The 23,124-nt window shown below is 40.8% G+C and overlaps 1 protein-coding gene across 4 annotated transcripts in view; it reads left to right on the top strand.

Moving 5' to 3' along the window:
• Positions 1-23,124, top strand: part of wdpcp (WD repeat containing planar cell polarity effector) — a 92,931-nt gene that overhangs the window by 21,335 nt on the left and 48,472 nt on the right. For all 4 annotated transcript variants that reach the window (XM_085477115.1, XM_085477116.1, XM_085477113.1 and 1 more), the window contains exons 2-9: positions 1,697-1,781; positions 4,871-4,915; positions 8,452-8,502; positions 11,385-11,455; positions 12,417-12,476; positions 13,607-13,721; positions 18,604-18,740; positions 21,629-21,820. In XM_085477115.1, coding sequence (XP_085333241.1) covers positions 1,721-1,781; positions 4,871-4,915; positions 8,452-8,502; positions 11,385-11,455; positions 12,417-12,476; positions 13,607-13,721; positions 18,604-18,740; positions 21,629-21,820 — 732 coding nt within the window. In that variant the 5' untranslated portion in view covers positions 1,697-1,720. The remainder of the gene's footprint in view (positions 1-1,696; positions 1,782-4,870; positions 4,916-8,451; positions 8,503-11,384; positions 11,456-12,416; positions 12,477-13,606; positions 13,722-18,603; positions 18,741-21,628; positions 21,821-23,124) is intronic.

The following is a 23,124-nucleotide window of genomic DNA, read 5'->3' as shown; positions in this document are numbered from 1 at the left end:
TTTTCATTTGTGCCTTTCAGACATTTCAACTCCCTTGATGGCAACAACTAATAACTGCGACCCTCAGAGCAGTAGTGATAGCACTTGTGATTTTATTATTCCGCTGAGAAATGTTTTTTTTATTTATTTCCGAAACATCACAGCAGTTTGGTTATTGTTTATACAGTCTGACTAAAAACCAGTCAACAACAGTAGTACAGGGGGACACCAAACAAAGGGCATGAGAAGACAGCCACAGCTCAACCCTTTAAGGAAGCAATGGAAACTGCCTGGAGAATAAAGTGTGTAATAAAGAAGGAAAGCAGAGGCTGTGAATCTGGAATGCTGACTGGTTTGTCTGAGCTGTCAGCCCCAAAGTGTTCGTCCTTCAGTCCTCAGTGATGTGTGAATGAATGCGCAAGCATCACCGCTTGTGACCTTGTTTCGGTGTCAGTCTGAGTTCATGCACACGTCTGTCTTTTTGGTATGTTCATATTAATTAGTTGCAGTTATTCCATCTTACCAGTACTTCAGGTGTAGCAGGAAGGTTTGCCTCCAGAAGAGTTTTGTCCTGCATGCAGGTATTTGTCATGTGTTTTTTAAATAACACCTTGCCATTACTCCTACTCTTGATAATCGACTACTAGCACTCATACCACTAATACAGACATAATAGGAAAATCTGATTACACTGTTACATTTCCTATTTTTAAATGTTAATCTGGCTGCAGTGCTGTGCCATACTCTGATTATATGTTGATCTTGATAATATTTTTGTGTGACACCACTGAAAGTTTTTTTTTCTCTCTACTTTTGTCTTGGCATACTGTATTATCTGAATTAAACTTCACAAGCACATTGCAAGCCTACCAGGGCCCCACTGGGCCTGTGTGCCAGGATGCACTTATGCCACAGCCATTCGTCCATCTGTCCACAATTAAAAAGAATCACTTCTCCTCCTACAACATTTTCAGAATTTAATCAGACAAGTGCACATTGATCACCTAACGAGTCTTCACGTGTGTTCAAGGTCAAGCTTACAGGCACTTTTCTACTTTCACAAGAATTGCACCACCTCCTAGAGTATTGTACAGATTTTAGTGGAATTTGGCCACATTGATCATGTAATTAGTTTTCACTTACACTGAGTTTAAGGTCAAGATTACATTTGTTTTTTCTGAGCAATAACCTGGGGTTTGTGAGTGATCGTGAGCAGGGTAAGGTACTGCATCACTCATGTTCTGGTTAGTCAGTGCAGGTATTTGTTAATGCATCTTATTCGCTGTTCTACTAATTAATATGGGCTAAATCATTCATTGCTTCATCTAAATGCAGTGCTAGATTGCTGGTATAACGGTGCGCTTGAATTGAGAAAAAAAACAAACAAACCCAAAAACTCCTGTATCTCTTTTCTCCTGTATGCATATTCTACCACCCACTCCACCCACTGCTTCATGTCCTTCCCTCTTTTATTTTTCACTATCAGTAATAAAAACTTTGAAAAGGAAAAGGACACCACCTCATCTCTGGTTGTCATTAAAGTGTATGCATTTGTATTTGTAGGCCCGTGTCCCTACATGCAATGCTTCGCTTGACCCTTTGACATAAATGGCCCTGTCTATTATGTCTCCTCATTAAGATATTTATCTGTGGTCGTGTTTGGTCTGCCCCTTCTTCGTCTTCATTTGTTCTTTCTCTCACTTGTCACTCTCCTCAGACTTGGGTTACGCACCTCCATCAGATGGCGTTCTGCCTGGCTGAGCTGCACTTGTGGTCCACTAAGGGCTCACTTCAAGTTAAAGGTACAACTTATCAACATGTTCAATCTCCCTCCCCTCTCTCCTGGATTCCCTCCTTTCCTCTTTCTCCCTCTGCCTTGTTCTGGCTCTTTCTGTCATCACTCACTTTGTTGATGCACTTTCTAAGTACTTAGATCTACTTTTGCAATCTGACTTTCACTTCACATCATTTTTCAATGAATCTGTTTGCACTTTCTCCTGATTTCAGTGTTTATTGCATCATACCTTAAATTCTTTATATTGTTTTTACCTTTTTTGAACACAAGCAGTTACAGAAACCAGGAAGACATCCATGTGTTGGCCAAGGATTCCAGATTTGTTGACAAGGAAAGATTTAATATCTTATCCACTTTCTAGCCTCCCTTCTTCCTATTTTGCTAAAATGCCTTTCCCACTACAAGGTCGCTAGTTTAAAAATACAAATAAATGAAACAAAAGCTAACTAAAAAGAGTCATCTGGCTTTGAGAAGCTTTTTCCAAACAGTGCTGTACAAGACCTGAAAACTATTGACATTGAGAAACTGCCTTGTTGGGCCAAGTGTGGTCTAAGTTTTACTTTTCTGGTAGTTTTTGTGAGGTACCCTACTCTTCACCTATCAGTCCATCTCGTTTCTCCATTTTCTTGTTTTCTCTTCCCTTCCTTTCTGTCTTGTCTTTCACAGTCTGCTGAGCTTCAGGCGAAGATAGTGTCTCTCTGAGGCTGTGTGTGTGTGTGTGTGTGTGTGTGTGTGTGTGTGTGTGTATCAGCCTGTGTGTACACACAGAGGTACGGGAGGGTGTTTATCATAGGTGACAGTGACATATCCTTATTTGTTTGTTATTTTTTTCTCCCCGCTGTGTGTGTTTTCTGCTATCTGAGAAAACGTGGATAGATCCATCTGAGGGAAGAGACCTGGTCGCTGAGGTGTGACGCTCCCTATCACCACCTTTCTTACATCATATACGCCTACCTCAGAAACAAAAGTATAGAACTTAGAAAAGCAGTACAGTGCTGTGAAATGCTGTGTGTGTGTATGTGTTCTGCATGTGCTAATCACATTTTTAATAACCGCTGACAGCATTGCACAGCTCGACTACTTTTGCACAGGGGGACCTCAACAGAAGTCAACAGATTTTAAATAAGGATGCTGATTTGATCTAGAGACTGCCACATGAGGACATCAACACAGAATTAATTGGGGTTTGTGTCCTTATGTGGAAAAACCGAGAATTTTGCATAACAAAAAATTCCCGTATGAAGCCTTTTAATTCCTTAATTGTAGACAAAAAAGGAAGCAAGCTTACAATCTTTCTGTTACTTGTGCTTCATTGCTGCTTGGGAACCAAAAGGCCTGATTTTGATTTCCGTGTGTCCGTAATTATTTCTTGTGTTGGTGCATCAAGTGGTGCTAATCACAAAGTCGTCATGTCCTGATGTTTTTTTACGAGGTGTCAGCGGGTTGACACCTCGGGTTGAAAGAAATAGAACGAAATAGAAGATAGGACTTTTTTTTACCCTCCTGTGTCCCCGGTCTTTGTTGTGGTCAGTTTTGTTTTTTTAGGGGCAGAAATATTTGTCTCTGTAGTTTTTTCACTTCTTTCTTTCCCTCACATCAATTCCAATAGTTTTAGCAGTCTCCCTCCAGGAATTTGCTGACTTTTGTAAGTCCTTATACTGATGCTATGATTATTATCCTTTATACTGAGGCAATGATTGTTGTTCTGTCACTGATAAATTAAACAGCTGTGGCAAAAAAGTGCTGAACAGGCAAACCATAACAGTTGCAGCCTGCATAGACCCGACATGTAGTTACTTTTCTCTGATTTTGTACGCTAACCATTATTTGACATTTTGCCCACTTAAGCAGGATACTATTAAATTATACGATTACAGGATATAATTAAAAGTAAGGTAAAATGTGGTGATCGACTTTGAACAACTCGAACTTTAATAATGTGTTCGTCTGGATATGCGACAGGACTTCAGGTGTCTCTTGGTAAACAAATCTTTCCTTGCATCATCTGTGTTAAATATGTGCTGTAGGTGTGCAATAATGTCTTCCGAAACCCTACGCTGTAACTTGTGCCACTGTGCACATTGCATAAATGCGTCTGCAATGACTGTGATTGGTGTATTTAGTAAGATTTTCTCCTGTGCATTTATAGCGACTACATTTTTTGCTGTACTTGGATAAAATGCAAAAGTATAAATCATGAATTTCCCGTGACACAAATGGATCACGAAAGGTTTTTCTTTCAAAACACAGATCCACGTGATTTGAGGACATCTTAGTCATTGTTTAATCTAGATCATATTATGTCTGTCAGAAAGCAACCCTAAACTGTTACTTAAGGCTGTGGGTTTTCAGTGAGAGGCATTTGCAAGACTGAATCTGTCCTAATTTTTAAAACCAAGCAATTTTTGCATATGTTTCCCATACGGTATGTGTGGTATATGTGTTTGTTTGTCTGTCTGTATGTGTTTGTGTGTCTGCCATCAGCCCTCCTGTTGTATTAGTGTGACCTGGCCTCAGGAGCAGCAGCAGAGGCAGCAAGAGTAGTGGAGCGATAAAGAAACGATGTGTTGTGCGAATCTGAAGCTGGCTGCTTATGGTTTTGGGGCCTGCAGGAATAACTCTCACAGAAAAAGTCTCAGCTCAGCAGTTTGTGTGCGTATGTGTGTATATTTATCTGTGCGCATATATGTGGGTGTGTGTGTGTTTTTGTGCTTGTTGCATGCCCTGTGTATGTCGGTCATACGTTTCTGTAGCTGTCCACAGACTCTTTATCTGCTTTTTTTAAATGTATATGTTGCATGTGTGTAAATCAGTGTTTGTCCCTTAGGTGGGATGGGTGAAGGCACACTCCTGTCTTTACTAATACCCCTCAGCCCCCCTTCTATATTGGCTCGGACCCCCCCCAGCCCACCCTACCACCTCCTCCTTCTCCCTCACAGGGTCTTATCTAAACTGTGGTGCTGGCAGACGGGACAGGCCACTGGCTGATAGCGATTGTTTATCCCACGGTGCGAAATTGCTGATCTGTCTTCTGCTTTTCCCTGACAGCTAGATGTTCATCTCTCTCTCTCTCTTTCTCCCTCTCTTGCCCCACAGATACAGATATTGGCACCTATCAGTACTACGATAAAGGAGAGCCAGGTAAATAGTGTTTATATTGGATGTCTGTTTGTGTTTAAGATAAGTTGCATTTGCCTTGTTTTTGGGACGTATGCGATTTCCTTATATATAAAGAAGGGCTTTTTGCTGCCTCCTGACACACAGATTATTGGCCCTGCGTATTTTGGTGTCCTACACACATTGACTTGTCCACATAGAGGCTATTAGTATGTAGGATTTACACCCTAAAACCTTATATACACATGCACATACTGCTCACACACGAAAATTATATTAGGCCTCCTTGGTTCTATCTCTTACACTGCCTGTGTTCCTGTTGACCCGGGGTCCTGCCACATAGCGATAGGAAAACTAAGCTGTTGACTTTCTCCTGGATCACATAGCAAGAGGCCCCATGCAGTCCAGCTTCATATTGCCTCAGGCCAGGAGGCTTCCCTTACCATCAGGAAGTGCTCAAATCGCTCTCCCACCGTCTTTGCTGCCTGGGGACGTTCTCCCTTATCCTTCAGGTTTCTCCCCCTTTTTTCCCACATGAGTGGAAACTCTCTTTTGAGAGGATGGGCTACTATATTATCACTAACAAGCTTGTTTAGCAAACTGCATCCATAAACTACTGGGGAACAGTTAATAGATAGCTGAATAGTGCCAAGTAAAATACATTTAATACAAATAAAACACTAGAATTATACTAAATCTTCTTGGAGAGTCTTTTAAAACATTTAACCAAACAACAAATGCTGTTATTTCAAAAGGCACCACTGACACTGTTCCACGTCCAAGTGAAGCCAACAAAAGATTGCTGGTTCAATTCCAGTCAGAGACCTAAATCCCTTTAGGGGTTGTGTCAGGAGGGGCATGCGGTGTAAACCTCTGCCACATCAAACATGTGAAGCTACAATTTGTGATAAATGAGCTGCCCACGTAGCACTATAAAGTACTGCAGTTACACATGTTTCAATATGTAAAGTACAGTGACACACTTATATGGCTGAACTTTTAACATCACTCAGGCACAACAATAAAACCACTATCAAAGTGAAAATTCACTATGCTGCTGGGAAATCCTAGGGTTTTTTAGCACCTCGTCATGGGACATGAAGCATTCCCAGCTGGTCCCTGTGCCCCCGTTTATTATAAAAGAAAATGATCAGGAGCAATCTGACAGACAGGTAGACTTGCCTTCCAAACTCCCCAGATTTCTATCCAGTTGGGCATCTACAAGATATGCCAGAACAACCCTGATCTATAGAAGCTCTACGCTGTAACCCACAAGACCCAACAGATCCGCTGCCAGTGTCCCAGTGCCAGACACCACAAGACACCCCCACAGATCCTGGTCCATCCCCTAACAAGTCAAAGCTGTTTTGGTGCCACGAGGAGGACTCACACGATACTACGTAGATTATTTTAATGTTTTAGCTGATAAGTTTTTTTCTTTTTTGTTTTGTTGTTTTAGCCCAAGAGTCTATCTTACCCTGAGATTTGTCAGCTTATATAAAAGAATTGACATGTTTTTAATTCTGTAGGTTTTGCTTCATTTTCAGTGGAAAATATCAGGACTTGTCTTATCTGAAGACATTTCAATATTTTCATCTGCTGCAATTGGTGAGATGTTTTTGGCAAAACTACTGTACTTTTTTTTTTAAAACGACTGCTCACATTTTTATGTTTGACTGCTTGGAAGTAATGCAAAGATCTGATCGAACTTGAAATTAATATTACTAATTATATAATGAATATTACTTTATAACCACAATAATTTAGACACTTGGGTTTTTATGCATCTAACAAAGGTTAATTGATATTAGCCTTAGCATTCATGTGGCTTTTTAAGTTTTAAGTTTGATTTGTTTGGGTGAACCAAAATCTAAAATCTGGGACCATCCTCTTTCACCTTACACACAGTGGTTTGGTTTGGTACATATTTTAAATGGAACGGGTTTAACTAATCGTATCTTCCGGTGTAGTGTAGATATAGACCTAAATATCTTTGTTTCATCAGTTCTGTAACATTCCTGTAATCTGTCGCAGTCTCACACTATATGTTTCAGCGCCTTTGTCATGGATTTCCTTTGCTTTGTCATAGTTTTCTGTTTTGTTCTTATTTTGTGTACAGTAAGTCTCCCTGTCTCGTCTCTCCTCTCCGTCTTCCTTTCGCTCTCATCAGGAGGTTTTCTCCCTTCTCTCTCATCTGAGAAGCTGCCTTCTCTTTCATTCCAATCTTCAGTGTAGAGACGATGCTCTTGCTCCAAATCCTTTCATTTGGAGGATTACTAAAGTGTGGCTTGATATCAGAGTGGAGGGAGGAGTGGGGAAGCCGTGGGAGGAGGAGGGAGGGGAGAATCACAATCCAAAAGTATCACAACATTTTCACACAGCGGTGTAACGATAGCTTGGGTCATGATTCGATTTCATATACAATAGATTACATTGGATTACAATAGAATTTGAATGTTTTCTTTTCTCTGTGGCATTCAGCTTATATAAATAAGAGAAACTTTGTATGCAAAACTTTAAAAAACTGCATAACAATGATCTCCATAATGAGGTGGCATGTTTTGAAATGTAAAGATCCCTACAGGCCTGTAGTATTACAAAGCCTCTATAAAAATGGGTTTTGATTTTTGATGTTTCTCTTCAACACTGAATGTTCATATTAGACCAAATAAGCAACGTTCAAGTTGAAAACAACTTAAAGCATTTTTTGGTATGCAGAAATTGCTTTATTAGAATTATGTGGGTATGGTTAGATTAATTTTGATTGGTGGTGACCAAAAAAGTCCTCAGATTTTCAGTAACAGTATGCAATATCACCTTTTGTACCATGTGTTTATGCAGGACCTCGTCACTTATAGGTACAAAGCTGAGAAAAGCAACATTTTCTACTTTGCATGTGTGTAAAGTTTTTTGGTTTTTTTTTTAGTTTTTTTAGTTTTTTGGTCATTTAAGCAAAATTCACATGTTTTGTTTTGGGGTTTTTTTTTTTAAACACATTGTAAAAAAATTTATCTTTGTATATCGGTAAGACTTCAATGATTGGTTGGTCACTCTAGCCACGAGCATCATTAAAATCAGATTTTGTGTCTAGTTGTTTGTGTTTACCTTTGTTGCTTCCACCTGTCCCCACTAGAGGGAGACCCAAGCTCACTGGAGCAGCTCTGGGGGTCCCCAGCAGCCAGCCCCCCCTCTCCACGCTCCACAGCCCCAGAGCAGGTGCCCATGTCTGGGCCTGTCTGGCCCTTCACCCCCTTATCTGATTAATACTACTAATCCTGGAGGTGTTCCTGCCTGCCAGAGAGGCGGGCCACCAGACTGGCCACTGTCTTGCTCAGGGCAGCCAGGCCGTAAGGCATGGTTGTGGGTTGTACTTTGCCAACATGACCCCTTGGAGCTAAGGGGATGTTTGAGCTCCAGCTTAGTTTTCTTTTTCTGTCTACATCATATAATAAAACTAGATAGCATATTTAAATAATCCCAAATATTGTCCTTTTTTGTATTTTCTATATATTCCAATAATTCTAATAAATCCCTTAATATGGCTTCTTTATTGTTCCCAGCCATTTCCCTGGATCATCACTACTACAATGACAAACTCCAGTTCTGTGAAGGTAAGTTTTCCAGCAGTTTCCAAAGAGTGATTGTCACAATTGTGTCTTTCTTTGAGCTCTGGTCATCTCGCCATTGGATGACCATCCTTCAGAAATCACTGCAATACTCAGTCAGCTGTCCTGTTTTCCTCTTTTCGCTCTCTCCCACCCTCTCTTCCCTCACACTCGCGCTGCTTTTCACCCAGTGGTGGAATACAAACACCCTTATCAGGAGACGAACACTCATCCCCCTGCCCTCTTCTCCCTCCCCTCGCTCTCCTGCCCCCTCCTGCACTCACCCTCCACATTCTCATTTGCATGTATCTGTTTACCTCTTCTTCCCACTTATTCTTAATAGAGAAACCCCACTCCTTAATGGTTCGTTTCTATAAAGATGAAAAGAGAGGCTGTAAAATACACAGATAGGCAAGTGATTGCACCACATTGGAAACACCACTCCTTCATTTCCTTTTTTTCCCCCCACTGAACTTCATGTATATGTGTGGGCAGAAGCACAAATTCAATTAACTGTTTTTTTTTTCATTCTATATGCTTCTTTCCCTCTGTTTAACCACTAGAGATGGAGGGGGGAGAAATGGAGGGCTGGAAAATTAAAATAAGGGGGGCCTTGGTGTGGTACTGGTTGAGATATGTTCTGCTAAATGTGAGCTTGCATTTAGGAGATAACTTGTATAAGAGCACCAGAAGTCCTTGATTCTCCTCAAGTATCGGTTTGTGTGCTTTAAAGGGACATTTTGCTTTCAGTAGAATATTTTTGCTTTATAAAGTAAAGTGTAAACAACTCACATACCTGCTGGTACTCCGTTGGTTGTACCATTAATTTATAGATAAGGAGATATGTCTTTTAAATGTCTCACATTTTTGTTAATAGCTCCAATCAGGGTGCCTGTCAATAACAGTCAATTAAACTTGAACTTTATTAAGTACTGTGTGGTGCATGTGTTAGTGTTATTTCGATAATATGATAAAGATGAAAATGATGTATATAATGCTTAAAAAATTGGAAAATATGCAGGTGAGGTGAAGGCAGTGGCGCAAATCAAAAGATACATCTATTCATTCATTTTCTTCCACTTATCCAATTCAGTAGTAGCAGTTTTAGTGTTGGGGGCACATATGACTCATGAGATAGAACTGCTCATCTACTAGGTTGGTGGTTTCATCGCAGACTCCATATGTTGGAAGCGAATCACAAATTGACCCCAGTGCATCCGTCAGAGTGTGAGTGTGTGTGAGTAATGGTTAGAAAGCCTTAATTAAAGGTATAGATTAAAAACACTGAACAGTCCTTTTTCCATTTACTTGTTTAGGTTTAGGGAAAAGTTGAAATACTTCTGCTTCTAGTACATGCTTTGACACTCTGGAAGTTACTAATCATTTAAGAAACTTTTTATTTGCAATCATTAAAAAAATGCATAATGTAGTTCTACTAAAAGCTAATTTCTTTATATATCACAATAAACATATATTATAACCTAATCAATTATATCACTGTTAAAAGTACAATGAAGAAATTACCAAAGTTTATTATCAATTTACATTCTTTAATGTATTTTAGGTATTATACAGTGTTACATTTAAGATAAGATGTCATTAGTGCCCTATTTGTATAAAATATGCAAAGTAAATCCAAAAACGCCTAATTAACCAGTTTTATCATTGGCTATCAAGCCAATCTTTTTCAGAGGCTCTTTAAAACCTCTGACTGTTCTTTTCAGTACTGTCATTTCCACCTATGCACTATTGGCTACTTCCTCTTCTGCTCCAATTTCTTAAGTTTACTGGAAGAGAATGGATCAACTCAAAAAGAGAAACTCTTTCAATTAGTGTTTAGAATATATTTAGAATAGAAGTAAGCGTAAGCGTAAGGCTACATTTTTTTGGCCTGTACAATGACGCTGCAGGCAATAATAACATGTAAATCTCCACATAGAAAGGCCTCAACTGACTCAGACCAGGACCCTTCTGGCTGAGTGCTAACCATCAAACATCTGCACCACGGTAAATGCTGTAGAACTACTCAAATGTGTCCACATGTTGTACTTTTCTCCCACTAGATTACTTAGCAGAGCAAATAACTCTGTCTTTAGTTCTTTCAGTGCAGTAGATTACAAACTTCCTGAGGTAAGGTCAGCTTTATTGCCAAAGCTTTCAGTAAGGAGTTCCCCATTGCCTCCTCAAACCATATTTGTGGTTGAATCACGTGGAGGTTCATTTCGCTGTCTGCACTCTTAGCAAAGACAATTATGCTACAATCCTGGAAATCTGATGTTTGAAAAGTGGTAAAGGAATTAGAAAATGGATCACACCTAGAGAAAATTGTATACAAACAAAAAAGGGACCAATTAGAAGGAAATAGACTAAACTGACTGTTCAAATGATTGGTTATTGGTGCAACAGATAAACTAATAAGTCATTACTGATTAAACGACTGGCTATGTGATCATTCCCCGTGTTCCCATGTATGTGTTTGGTGTTTTTTAAAAACTTCTCTTTTTTGTACATCTGTAATGTGCAAACATTAATACACGTGTTTAAAAAAAATCTTAATAGTTATTGGATTTTTCTTTCTGTTTTTGAACTCAGACATTAATTGTTTGTCTTGGAGCAGTGCAGCAACTCTCTCTGCATGCATTCACAAACACAATCACTGGCATGTGGACCGCCTGCCTCATCTACCTACATCTCCTCATTCCACCTGGCCTTCATTCCTCATATCGTCTCTTCTCACACTCAGATCTCTATTAACTTTTATCATTTCCGGGTTTTGGGCGCCACATTCTTCTCAATTCCCATGAGTGGCTTTTTAAAAAATGTCCGTGTCTGTGTTAAAAAGTTAAGTCACATGATCTCCCGGCTTTTCTTGTGTTTTTCCTCTGTAGCTCGAGGCTATTCGTGGACTCCCAGGAACCGCCGACCAGAAAAGCTACGCGATTCGCTGAAGGAGTTGGAGGTACCCGCCTCCTCTTTTCAGTAGCCCCCACCACCAACTTCACCACCACCATCCCTCCTGGATGCCCCCCATCTTCTTCCTCCCTCTGGGGATTTTTGGAGTTTTCCCTTTCCGAAACGGCCGATTGATTAACAAATAGGGGCATTCTCTCTTTTCTCCCTCTCCCTTCACTCTCCCTGTCGTTCCCGTTTGTTCTCCTCTCTCCCTCTTCTCTCTCATCACCTCTCTTTCGGCCGAGCTCTGTCATCGAGGGGGATATTTGAGGGGATCAGGGGCCTGCCTGCAGCCCCCTCATCCCTCCTCTTCCTCCTTCTTCCCCTCGCTCTCCTACCCCCCTCCCTTCTTCCCCTCTGTACTTGTAGCAGTACAGACCTAGCTTTGTTTGGAACCTGTCTGTGGCTGTCACACACACAGATGCACACACACACACTTTCCCCACCCATCCACCTCCCTCCTCTCACCCGTAACCATTGTCTGAAACTAGAAACACCCCAGCTCACCTCCACACCCCACCCTCCGCCTCCTTTTCCATCCCTCTCTCCTCCCATCCAATCACCCCAGCTGGGTTTGGAATGTGGCAGGAATGACTGACCTTACATACACACACACACACACACACACACACACACACACACACACACACACACACACACACACACACACACACACACAGTTGTTACCTGCACCCCTTTCTCAACCCTCTTCCACCTCTTCATGAGCAGGAACTGCTGCAGTGACCTCCTGTGGTGGCAGTTGCCTGGTACTGTGTGCTACCAAGACAATTTATGCATTAGAAAGTTAGCGAATTGTGACTCCAGAAACTTACACAGACATATTTTTTGCTGTTTAATTTCCCACTCTGTCTAAAGCACCTGTCTGGTCTCAGCTCACTTTTGTTGCGTTACTTGGTTCAACTCTGTCTCTTTGTCTTTCTCTCCGTTTGTCCATCGTGCTCATTCAGGAACTGTTGCAGACCAACACCTGCATTCACACCAGATGGAGAAACAAGCACTGCTGCCAGGTATACACCCTCCTAAGCCCAAGACCTACTGTGTGGAAGTAGAGACACACACACATACACTCAGATATGTCTTTGTGGGTGAAGTTTCAAGAGTTTCTCTTTATTATACTACCGCTTACTAGTTCATCTCAAACAATATCAGTATAATTACAACATGGCATTTTTAAAAATCCCTAAGGCTGATTTGCATGTTGCTAATCCTGGTAAAAGCAAGTTTCTAGTTTTTTTAAATGTTAGTAATATGTGAATTTGTTTATTGTGTCATCCCCGAGCACGATCATTTCTTTAACCCCAAGTGATAACAGAGTAGTGAATCTGAGAGTTAAGCTAATTTCTTTAGAAATTAAACTTGTATTAAAATATCAGTTTTATTTTGCTAATATTAACACAGAAAAATCCCCAAATTTCTTTAGCATCTAACCTACTAGTCCCTCTTTAGGACTCTCGGTTTATAAAAGAAAAATGATTTCCTTCACTATTTTCTTTCTTTCTTGAAATGAGCTAGAAAGACTCACTCTAGACATATTTCTAATATTAAAGATAATCTAAAGAGTAAACAAATTCAAACTATGCCACCAATCATAACAAGGATAAATAAACTGTATTTAATTCAAGTTCATTTTTCCCAGCTTCTTATGAGCATGAATGGAAGCCAGAAGCTGCTGTTTGAATTAGTAACATCATCCTTGGGTTGTAGTAGGAGCACGTAGAGCTGCACATCTCCTTTGGAGCCACGCATTTCTTGTCTTCTTTATGTCTTGATTATTGCTAAGTCAAAATCTGGTACATAGTCTCAACATTTAAGAAAATTACCTGGTTTAATTTCAGATGATAAACTTCATATATGATGTCTTCTACATCACTAGAAGTCAATTTTCGCTGTTTTATGCAATGCATGCTTCATGTTTCCACATTAAAGTTCTTCCCAAAGTTACCTGTTGGATTTTAATTGTGATGTTACACTTCCTCCTCATAGGTGCACACCTTGTACATTATCTGTGACATTAAATGGGCTTTAAACTCAACAAAGGAGCTGCTCATTGTTGAATGGTGTAATAGAGAGACTAGACTAAATCTCTTTTAGCTGTAGTCATTCTGAGGTTTCTGTTTTTGTGTGTGCTGTCCTGCAGGTCATGCTCAGCAGTGGAGTGCTGGTGACCCTGACTGTACAAGGACCTCAGCTCGAACAAGTGTGTATAGACCGTACATTAGTGGGCCGACTACCAGCCAGCACGGTGACGCATGGTTAGTTGTAGAGGCACACTGACATAATGAATTCTTTACCCCCTAGCACATCATCACAGGACCCTAACTTAAAAAAAACCCCTACACTTTGAAGAAAGTGATCCTGGCCCTTACTTATTGACTTTTAGCTTTATAAGCAGACATACTCATATACTTAAGCCCCCCTATAAAATCAGGCTACTTTAATAGACAGACTTTAGGACTGCATTTTTAAAATGTGAAAATTGCAAACATTTGGACTTTTCACTGTATTTTTCCTGTCAAATGGGCCACATCAAGAGAGCCTGAACTTTTTATTTAGTCAGAAGTTGTCCGTTTTAAAAACATCATCCATCGTCTGCCATACTGCACTAAAGAAAGTAAGTAATAAATAAACTGTCACATGACAGGGTATCTTTTTACATCTAATATTCCATTAAATAACTGAAAGTTCTTTTTTTTCACCGTAGAAAATGAGTTAAGTAGCTTAATGTTTCCTTTTGTTTGTGTTTTTTGTACGATGGCACCGTTGTAAAACTAGGATGACTTAAAATAGAGTAATCTGTAACACATTTTTTTCTTGAAGTGTAAGCCCCAGACTTACTGGTGTATTGCTGAAATTACACTTCATTTTCTTAAGACTCTCAGGCTCATTAGTATTATAAATGGATGGTATATTGAACATTAAATTACACTAAATTAAAGGGGAGCAATTTGGAGAAGTTTCTTTTTTATTATAGCTTAGAAGTGAATAATCTTACTGGTCTCATGTGGCTGTCAAACTAAAATGAGTTTGACACTTATTTGTTTTTTAAAGTCCAGTGATTGTAGCTTTATGTTTCAGGCATTTAAAGCAAGTACAGTTTGATGTATGTTATATGCTTTATTGTAAAGGTATAATAAGAAATTTCTTTGCTTGACCAAACGGTATGAAAGATGAGCAGCGTTTGTATTGACTGAAGGTCTTTAGGCTATGTGGAACATGCATTTTACATTAAATTAAAGTGTTTCAATGCTATATATTTGTGGCCCTTAATTAGTGGCCCTAAGTGCTACTGGGTTTGACAGCCCTGATCAGCTGGTCCAAGACATTCAGGGAGCCTTTAGTGTACAATTAACATCATAAGACATTTTTGACTGTCGTATTGGTTACTTTGGTGCTGCTGATGTTAATTAGTGCTGTTGCAACCGGCATGCCCATTATAGTGTAAACAAAGGGCTTTCTGGTGTATTGTTTTTATTTTTGAATTTACTGAAAGAAATTCTGATTTTTAGGTGATTTAAATATTCCAGAGGTTCATTGAGCTTTAAGCAGATTTACGGACACAAACACAAACAACCTCTCTCTGCCCACAGCAACAAACAAACAAACAAACAAATGCGAACGCATTAGCATTTAAATGTTCAGTTTTATAAAAACCACAATGACGTCTATACCTCGCACTTTCTCTTACAGCGGCGGCATAGACGCCGCAGTTACACCTGCTCACCCCACATGCATCTACCGTCTACCCTTTCCTCGCCACTCTGTCACGCAAACACTCTCTCGCGCCACACGCGCCAACTCAGACACACATAACAGGTGCCACAGGTGAGCAAGGCGACTCTGCTAGCTAATTGCGGGCAAATCCTTTTGTGCTGTGTGTGTCCAGGGGCCTTCCCTTAAGAGCATCCATCAGTGTTTTTCCCTCCATCGCGCGTTCCTCCAGGGAGTACCGCCCCCCTCGCGCTGCACTCCCTCGCTCTGCAGACCTGGCAGGAGAGAATAAAGGGCTGTGGACACCGGCCCAAATCTGCTAATTATTTCTTTCTTTCTGTATCAATTATTTGTTCATAACACCGCCCTCCCCACTTCCGCCCGGGGTCTCTAGACACTTGATAAAGCCCCCATAGTACACACACACACACAAATTGGCATACAGACATACACACACTTGTCCCCATATGCATACATTTGCGATTACAGATTTTTCATTTCTTATTTTTTTACCCTCTTATAGACAAACAAACACTTTCTGTATGTCCACTCACATTTACACACACAGACACACACACAGGTACACACACACTAACTCATCTCCCGCTGCGCTCCATTCAAAGCCTCAGAGGCACTAATTATTAGAGTAATGGTTGTGAGAGGGTGGGTTCCGGGGATTGTGTGCGTGTGTGTGTGTGTGTGTGTGTGTGTGTGCGTGCGTGTTTTCAGGGTGGTGCAGTCGGTTAGAGGTTCTCACATCTGCCACTTGTTAAATTAGCCTGAGACAATTAGAGTAGAGAGCCTTAGTGGATCACACCATCTAATGCTTACAATGTACAGTTACTAAAACAGTTTACAATTACAGTTTTAACTCTTATATGCGTGTGTCTCTGTGTGTTTTGGTTTTTCTTGTTGTGTAAGGACATATGTGAGGTCAACGTGTGTTAGATTTTTTTTATATATATCTAAATTACTGCCATGTCAGATAAGTTGAAAACTTACTTAAATTGCTGCTCATATTGATATTTTTTTCACCATCAGTTAATGTGAATATTATTTTCTTCATCGTTTTATTTGTTTAATGCATGAAAAGTAAACCATAACTTCCCGCAGCCAGCCTTTTACAGCCCAAAGTGTATGATTTTCTGTCATGTGTTAGACAGGAAATCCTCATATTGTGAGAAACAATATTTGGCATTTTGCTTGACAATTATGAAAATACTTTTCCTTCATTTTCTTTTACCCAAGCAATTAATTGGCTAAATATTGCAGCTGTAGTCGAATCTTAAATTAAACTCTAAGCCGCTGCGTAATGCCAAAGAATTCATTCTCATTGTCTGAACGGGATTGGACAACTTTCTAAATGGAGAGAAAAAAAGCTTTTTGGTGTTTGTATGCAAACGAAAATCCCTTTGATTTGCATGGTTTCAGCTAAATGTGAGGTTTGGTACTTAAAGCAACTGCATCCAGGTCTGTTTTTATTTCACAAAGCAACAAAGCACACTCGTACTCCTTTGTTAAACTTTGCATCCTGAACGCTGGTTACGACAGTGTTCCTACCATGAGCTCTGATTGCATCATAAAGAGCTGCAGATTACAAACATTTTACACCATCAAAGTATTAGCAGCTTCCTTTGGCCGGTGGCTGGGCCAAGCTGCGCGTATGCTCTACGATTAAGCATCCTTAAGTGATTTTTTCATAGCCGGTTTCATTTACCACTGTTTAAATGTGCTTTGGTTAAGCCCATTGGCCTCTTATGTCAACATGCTGCTGAGGAGATGGCATTAAATGGATTTAGGGGACTGTGTGTGTGTGTGTGTGTGTGTGTGTGTGTGTGTGTGTGTGTGTGTGTGTGTGTGTGTGTGTGTGTGTGTGTGTGTGTGTGTGTGTGTGTGTGTGTGTGTGCGCGTGCATTTTGTCTGAGTACGTTTCGTGGGGCCATGTGTTAGCTTTGCCGTATGCTTGTGGGCGTGAATGCATTTCTACATGTGTTACTGAGTGTAGAAATGCATGCATAAACCGTGGTTGCAGGCTTGTCTGTATGAATGTATTTGTAGCTATCCGTGCATTTGTCTGCAATGGTAGATTTGAATGTGTCTAAAATGTGTGTGCGTCTGGGGTGTTCACGGGTGGGTCATGAAGGTCTGGTTCTTAATGCCAAATCAGCCACCTGGTCCCAGATTGGGCCACAGCCTGGGTTCACATCCCTTCCTTCATTTGGAAATGAATGGGATTAATCTTAATCCCGTTTATAGACACCCATCGAGATCAATACTAAACTGCATTTAACTCGATTTGTCTATAATCTATTACAAAGACGCTTACTACTGCATTAAATGTTGTTTTGTAAAGCTAAGGCATCGTTAATGGCTGGGTTTTTTTGTTGTTGTTGTTGTTGTTTTGTTTTTTAATGGTTTAAGCCTTGAACCAGTTTTAGTTACGAATGCTTTATAATCCAACTTCAACATGAGGACAACCTGACTCAGTTGACCTGATTTAAAATGCTAGTTTTTCTGCATTTCTCTTCGCACGTGAATATTTGCATATTAATTTGAAATTTTCACACAACAGGATAATTTGACGTGTAATCGTACCAATACCCTACGTTTATAAATACACACATACCATGATTAATTGCTGGTTAGATTTCTGAATCTCGGGGTGCAGCCTTACTCGTTCAACTCAAAGCAGCAGATATCCTGCATGTGTAACAACACCCCCACCCTTTCCATTTAATTGGTTTCATAAACAGATTAATTTGAAGGAGAGGGAGGCTTAATTGCTAATCAGCGTTTCCATGCAGCTCCTGAAGAGTTGAACAGGATCAAGTGTGTTCTTCTACCACAAAAAGGCCTTAGAGCTTCCAGTGCACTGACAGGAGGGGAAGAGATACAGAGGAGGGGGGGATGCAGGAAGGTGGAGATAGGAAACGAGTAGACTAGGTGAAAAGGAAAGAGTAGGAAGGAAGAATTATTGACGGGATGTGAGACAGATGCTCAAAACTAATGGAAACCGATGAAGGGTGATAAGCTGCATTAAAGTGTAAGGAGAGCATAATGTTTAGAAAGGATCTCCAGGACGCTGTACAGGTTGCAGAGTTAACAGTGTGGAAGCTAACAGGATAGGTCTGGATATTTTCCACATAAAAAGCCCAGTCTTTATTACTTGATGTGTCCAGCTGTCAGTGATTAATGATGAATATTAATGAAGCTATTGCAGACTTTGTAGATTTACAATCAGAAAAACTTGATGAATCATAACATGCAGATTTGCTACTAAATTATTCCACATTTTTCTCATGTGTTTACAAGTAAAAGCTGTAATTGTGCTCTAATAATATGGTTCTCCTCAATAGCACACAGTTGTGGTGGGTTTTTTTGTTCTGCTTTGAATGATGACATTTCGTGTGACGATGTCTTTGCCAGCGGTGCTGAGCGATAGGCTGATTCTGCTGTCCTTCCTGGAGCAGAGCCAAGTGGCGGCAGTCTACCTGAACAAAAAGACCCAGAACTCCCCAGAGACTGGCAGGCGAACAGACAAACTCTCACCCTCTGAAATCAAGGTACAGGTAACGCATTGATGGAGAAATGTGTGTGCTTAAGCATGTGTGTCTTTAGGTTGATGATTGCAAAAAGAGAGGGAGAAGTGTTTAAAAAATAAAATAAAACGGAGGCCAAAAAGAAAAAGTGCACTCAATGTAGCCAGCTGCTTGGGAAACACTTCCAGAGTGTTTTCTTGGATCAGTTTCACATTCGGTAGGGTACTTTTTCTTGTTGAGATTAAGTAAAACAGTTACATGTCCTTTCAGTGGACACCGGAGAGGAAATGCCATTAAAAATAACTATGAAAATGCTGCTAGGAAAGAAAAAAAACATGTTGAAGCTCAGTCAGAACCTGCTGGGTCCTTGATTTGTTATTGACCTTCTCCCTGTGACAGCTAGATAAATTACCAACTCTGGCTTGGAAAGTCCACTAAGAATAGTTTCCTCCAGTCTGTTCTCAATCTATATGGACGGTGGCATGATTTTTGTAATCTGTAGACCATCCCATGTAGGCCTCCAACTGTGGTCTGTGATGTAAAAAATGAAATGATTCACACCACCACCAACTGCTCTTTTCATGCTTTGAAAGAGGAAAATATTCCATTTGTACACATGACATGAATCAGCACATATGAGACCAGTCAAACGGAAAAATTGTTTTCAGAGACACACTTCAAGAAAATGAGGGTGGGAAATGGATTAAAAGTCATAAATATTTCTCCAACTGGTTCAGTTTAGTATTACATCAATACAATATACATTATCATGAGAATGTAGCCTTTATAGCTCACATGTTCCCAGTTTGACTCTGGCTCTGCGACTTCCCTGTTCCTGTCTGTTAATCTCCATTCAGGTGTGTATTGGGCTCCCTCTGATCTGAAGGTGTTTTTTTTTTGTTTTTTTTAGCTGTTAGTAATATGCTTGATTATGTGTAGGACGGTTCTTCCCACAAAACAAAACTACACTCTGTCCTCCTTTGCTAGCTGGCTAACCGCTAACCCTGGCATTATCACATTACTGCCAGGCCCTTTTGTTAAGGGCTGTGTGTGTGTGTGTGTGTGTGTGGGGGGGTGTGTGTGTGTGTGTGTGTGTGTGTGTGTGTGTCAGTGTGTGTAAAAGCAATCGTTGCTGCTGTGCGTCTGTCTCCAGAAGCACAGTCCTGATAAGACACCCCCCCGCATCACCCCCACCACTCCATATTGTACATCCAACACACCTCTGTCAATGCATGTGCACATACATGCATGCAACCTGCGACCAGTACACACATGTGTACACATATGCCCAGCTGCCCATTCCCTACAACACACACGCACACGCGTACACGCCGCACTGGTCCAGTGGGCTAAGCTGGAGAAGGGAGAGTAGGGGGCGTTGAGGGGGGGGGGGCTAAACTAATCCGGCCCACAGAAAGTGGTTTTTGATTATTGCTGACCAGCAAACGCCAGCAGAAAAAAAAACCTAGAAGAGCGAAGAGATGGGTAGGGATGGAGGGGACATACGGGGGGTAGAGATAGAGTGTGTTATTAACCCAGTGATTTTCAGATTTTATTTTTTCTTTTCCATTTCTAATCTGTCAGTGATCTCCCGTTCAGCTGTTTGGAGCAACTCTTTGTTCCCTTTATCATCGGATGTAGCTCCATCATTTTCAGGCGTATTCTGTGTCCAAAGCAAATTTCCCCCCCCCGAGGGGGCAAGGAGGGCAGACATGGACCACTGACTCTCAAATCTGCTCCACTCATACAGTACAGCTTGTCGATTTACTAATTTCTGCATGTTCTGGGACTTTTAGACCATTTTCTTTTGTTGAGACATGTTTTTAGTAATTGATTTTCTAAAGACATATTCCCAAATTCCTGCTGATGCCCTTTTAGGGGGATTTTGATGTTACAACTGCTCTTTTCCTAGGTTTCAAACATTTATTTTGGCACAAACCTCTCATTGATCTATTACTGATACTGATCTAATTAATCTGGATTTCTTTTTAACCTCTTCATGTGCACTTTTTTGTTTCGTCCTTCACTCATTCATTAATTCATGCTTTTATTTTATTCCTCAATTCTCATTTCCCTGAAGCTATAGTGCATGACAGCAGCTTTCACCTCACTTGCCTTTCTTAACCCTCTCTCCAAACCCAAACAATCAGCTTTTTTAAAATTCGTTATCACCATTTATTCCTCTCTCTTTTGCCTCCTTCACCTCTGTCCTCCCTCTACCTATCAGGTTTTAGCCATTCTTCTGCAGAGTGACAGAGGTCATGGATGTGTGTGTGTCTCTTAATGTGTGCGCATTAGCCATTGACTCTGGTTCCTTGTGTTAGTGAGTATGGCTGAAGATAAAGAATATATGAAAGGTTTGTATGAATATGGGGCTGTGTGTGTGTACCTGCACTTTGTGTGTCTATCCAAGAGTGTTTGTTTACTTTATAAATCAATGATCGTATACATACATGCACATATTTATGTATGTGTGTCTATTTGTGTGTCTGTGTGAATGTGTGTAACCCGCCCACCCCCCCAAGCGCCACGAGAGCTCATTACTGTGCGTCTCTTTGTTGTGGCCCGTAGAGCGTGGCGGACCTTCCCAAAAAATATGCACATCACTAAAACAACAAGCCCGACAGAACAAAACGCACACAGACATTAATAATGGAAGATGAAAAAACAACCTTAGACATCAACAAAAACAGGATGGGGGAAGGACAGCAGAGGCACCAGGGGCTCCAGCCGTGAAAGTGTCAGAGCCCTCGGGTTTTAAAACAGGCCAGGAAGGTGAATCCAAATGAGCGAAACACTGAGATGCTCGCATATCTTTCCCATTCTTCATAAAATATGTTCTAACTTCAAGAATCTCTGTCTTCCTACTATTTTAATTGCCCATTTTCACTGTTTTGTATTTTTGTGTCCAGGTGGTATGTGTGGAGTTGGGCGGGTGTGGTCGTAGGCTCCACAGACATGTAGGTCTCAACAGTGTCCAGGATGTGGCGCTCTGCTGGTGGAACCAGGATGAGTCCAGTGAGGAGCTATGGCCCTGGACTCCCACAGATACACACAGGAATAACCTTGTCCTAATCAGCTGCTCACCTGCTGAAGGCCTGAAGGTACACACACACACACACACACAGAGCATAGCACAGGTATACTTATGATGGCTACATTAAACACAGGGAATTTCCAACTGTGCATTTCCTAGTACAACTTGTCAAAATTCTATGATAAAGGTTTAGTCAAACCGCTCAAAACTTTAAACCTCTTGTTTGGATTTTAAGACCTTAATAAAGGTTCCAATGAACACCACATGTAAGCAGTCGAACAAACCCTGTATTCATTAAAACAGAGGAAAAGGTTGTGGAATGAAAACTATGAAAGACAATTACCTACAGGGAAACCAGAGCGGTAATGGTCTTTGCTCATTCCAATGTTTTACTGGTTTGGAGAGGGTTAATGAATTGGTCTTGGATGCTTTTGGGGTTACTGCGGGTATATCAGACTTATGTGTGAATACATTTGCAGAAAATGATTACTCCCATCGTTTTCTTGGGAAGAAAGCTCCTACTCCCTGTGGAGCAATTCAAGCATCTTAAGTGATGACTGAGGTTGACATGGCTGGTGGATTTGAGCAGTGACATCACTCACAATCCACCTCACCTACGGGGCATTTAGCTGGTTTCTTCTGACCTGGAGTCACAGTTTTATTCTGAGTTCCTCCTGACAGAACAAGCTCCTGATGCTATATCTAAAGCTGTGTGTGCTTTTATATGCTGTCTCATCTTTCAGTCACTGCCCACAGCACATGACCCTATGTAAGGGTGGGAACAACCAGAAAATCTACACTTTCACCTTCTCTCTCAGCTCTCTTCACTGCAATAGATTGGTGCAGCAGCCACACTGCTGCAGACAATCCATATTTCAGTCTCCTGCTATAGAGTCTTGCTATAGTTGTCCAACATATTGGGTCTGATACAATCACTGGTCATGAGCGTGACATGTATATCGCACAACTGGTTGGCGAGTGCTTCCTGGAGGTTGCTGGCTGTTGCAAACGGTGCTGAGAAAAACATTGTTTTTATTGCTTTGGTCGCTAACAGATTGCAGCGGCTTCCTGTGCTTTGCTTTGCTTTGGATACCTACATATGTGCAAACATTTGCTGACTTCTTGGAAAGGGCGATGCAAACCAACAAATGTTTGCAATGCCAAGACAATACAAGTGGTTGTAGACAAAGCAGAGTCTTCCATGCAAACCACAGGCAAATGCAGCAATAGCAACCAAAGAAATTGCAAGGAGATTTTTCCTGACTGGCTGAGGAGTACACATTTTTCCCTAATCATCAGTGGTTGCCAGAGGGTCACTGACCAGTTTCTAGGCCTGTGTGATTAGGAGCTTAGTCATTTGACCCTACCATG

This window comes from Copadichromis virginalis, linkage group LG13 (genome assembly GCF_057382275.1).
Source record: "Copadichromis virginalis isolate Kocher_CV1m ecotype Utaka linkage group LG13, C_Virginalis_male_GT1.1, whole genome shotgun sequence".
NCBI classification, from domain to species: domain Eukaryota; kingdom Metazoa; phylum Chordata; class Actinopteri; order Cichliformes; family Cichlidae; genus Copadichromis; species Copadichromis virginalis.
The sequence above is the reverse complement of the archived record's forward strand: the minus strand, read 5'-3'. Positions and strand labels throughout refer to the sequence as shown.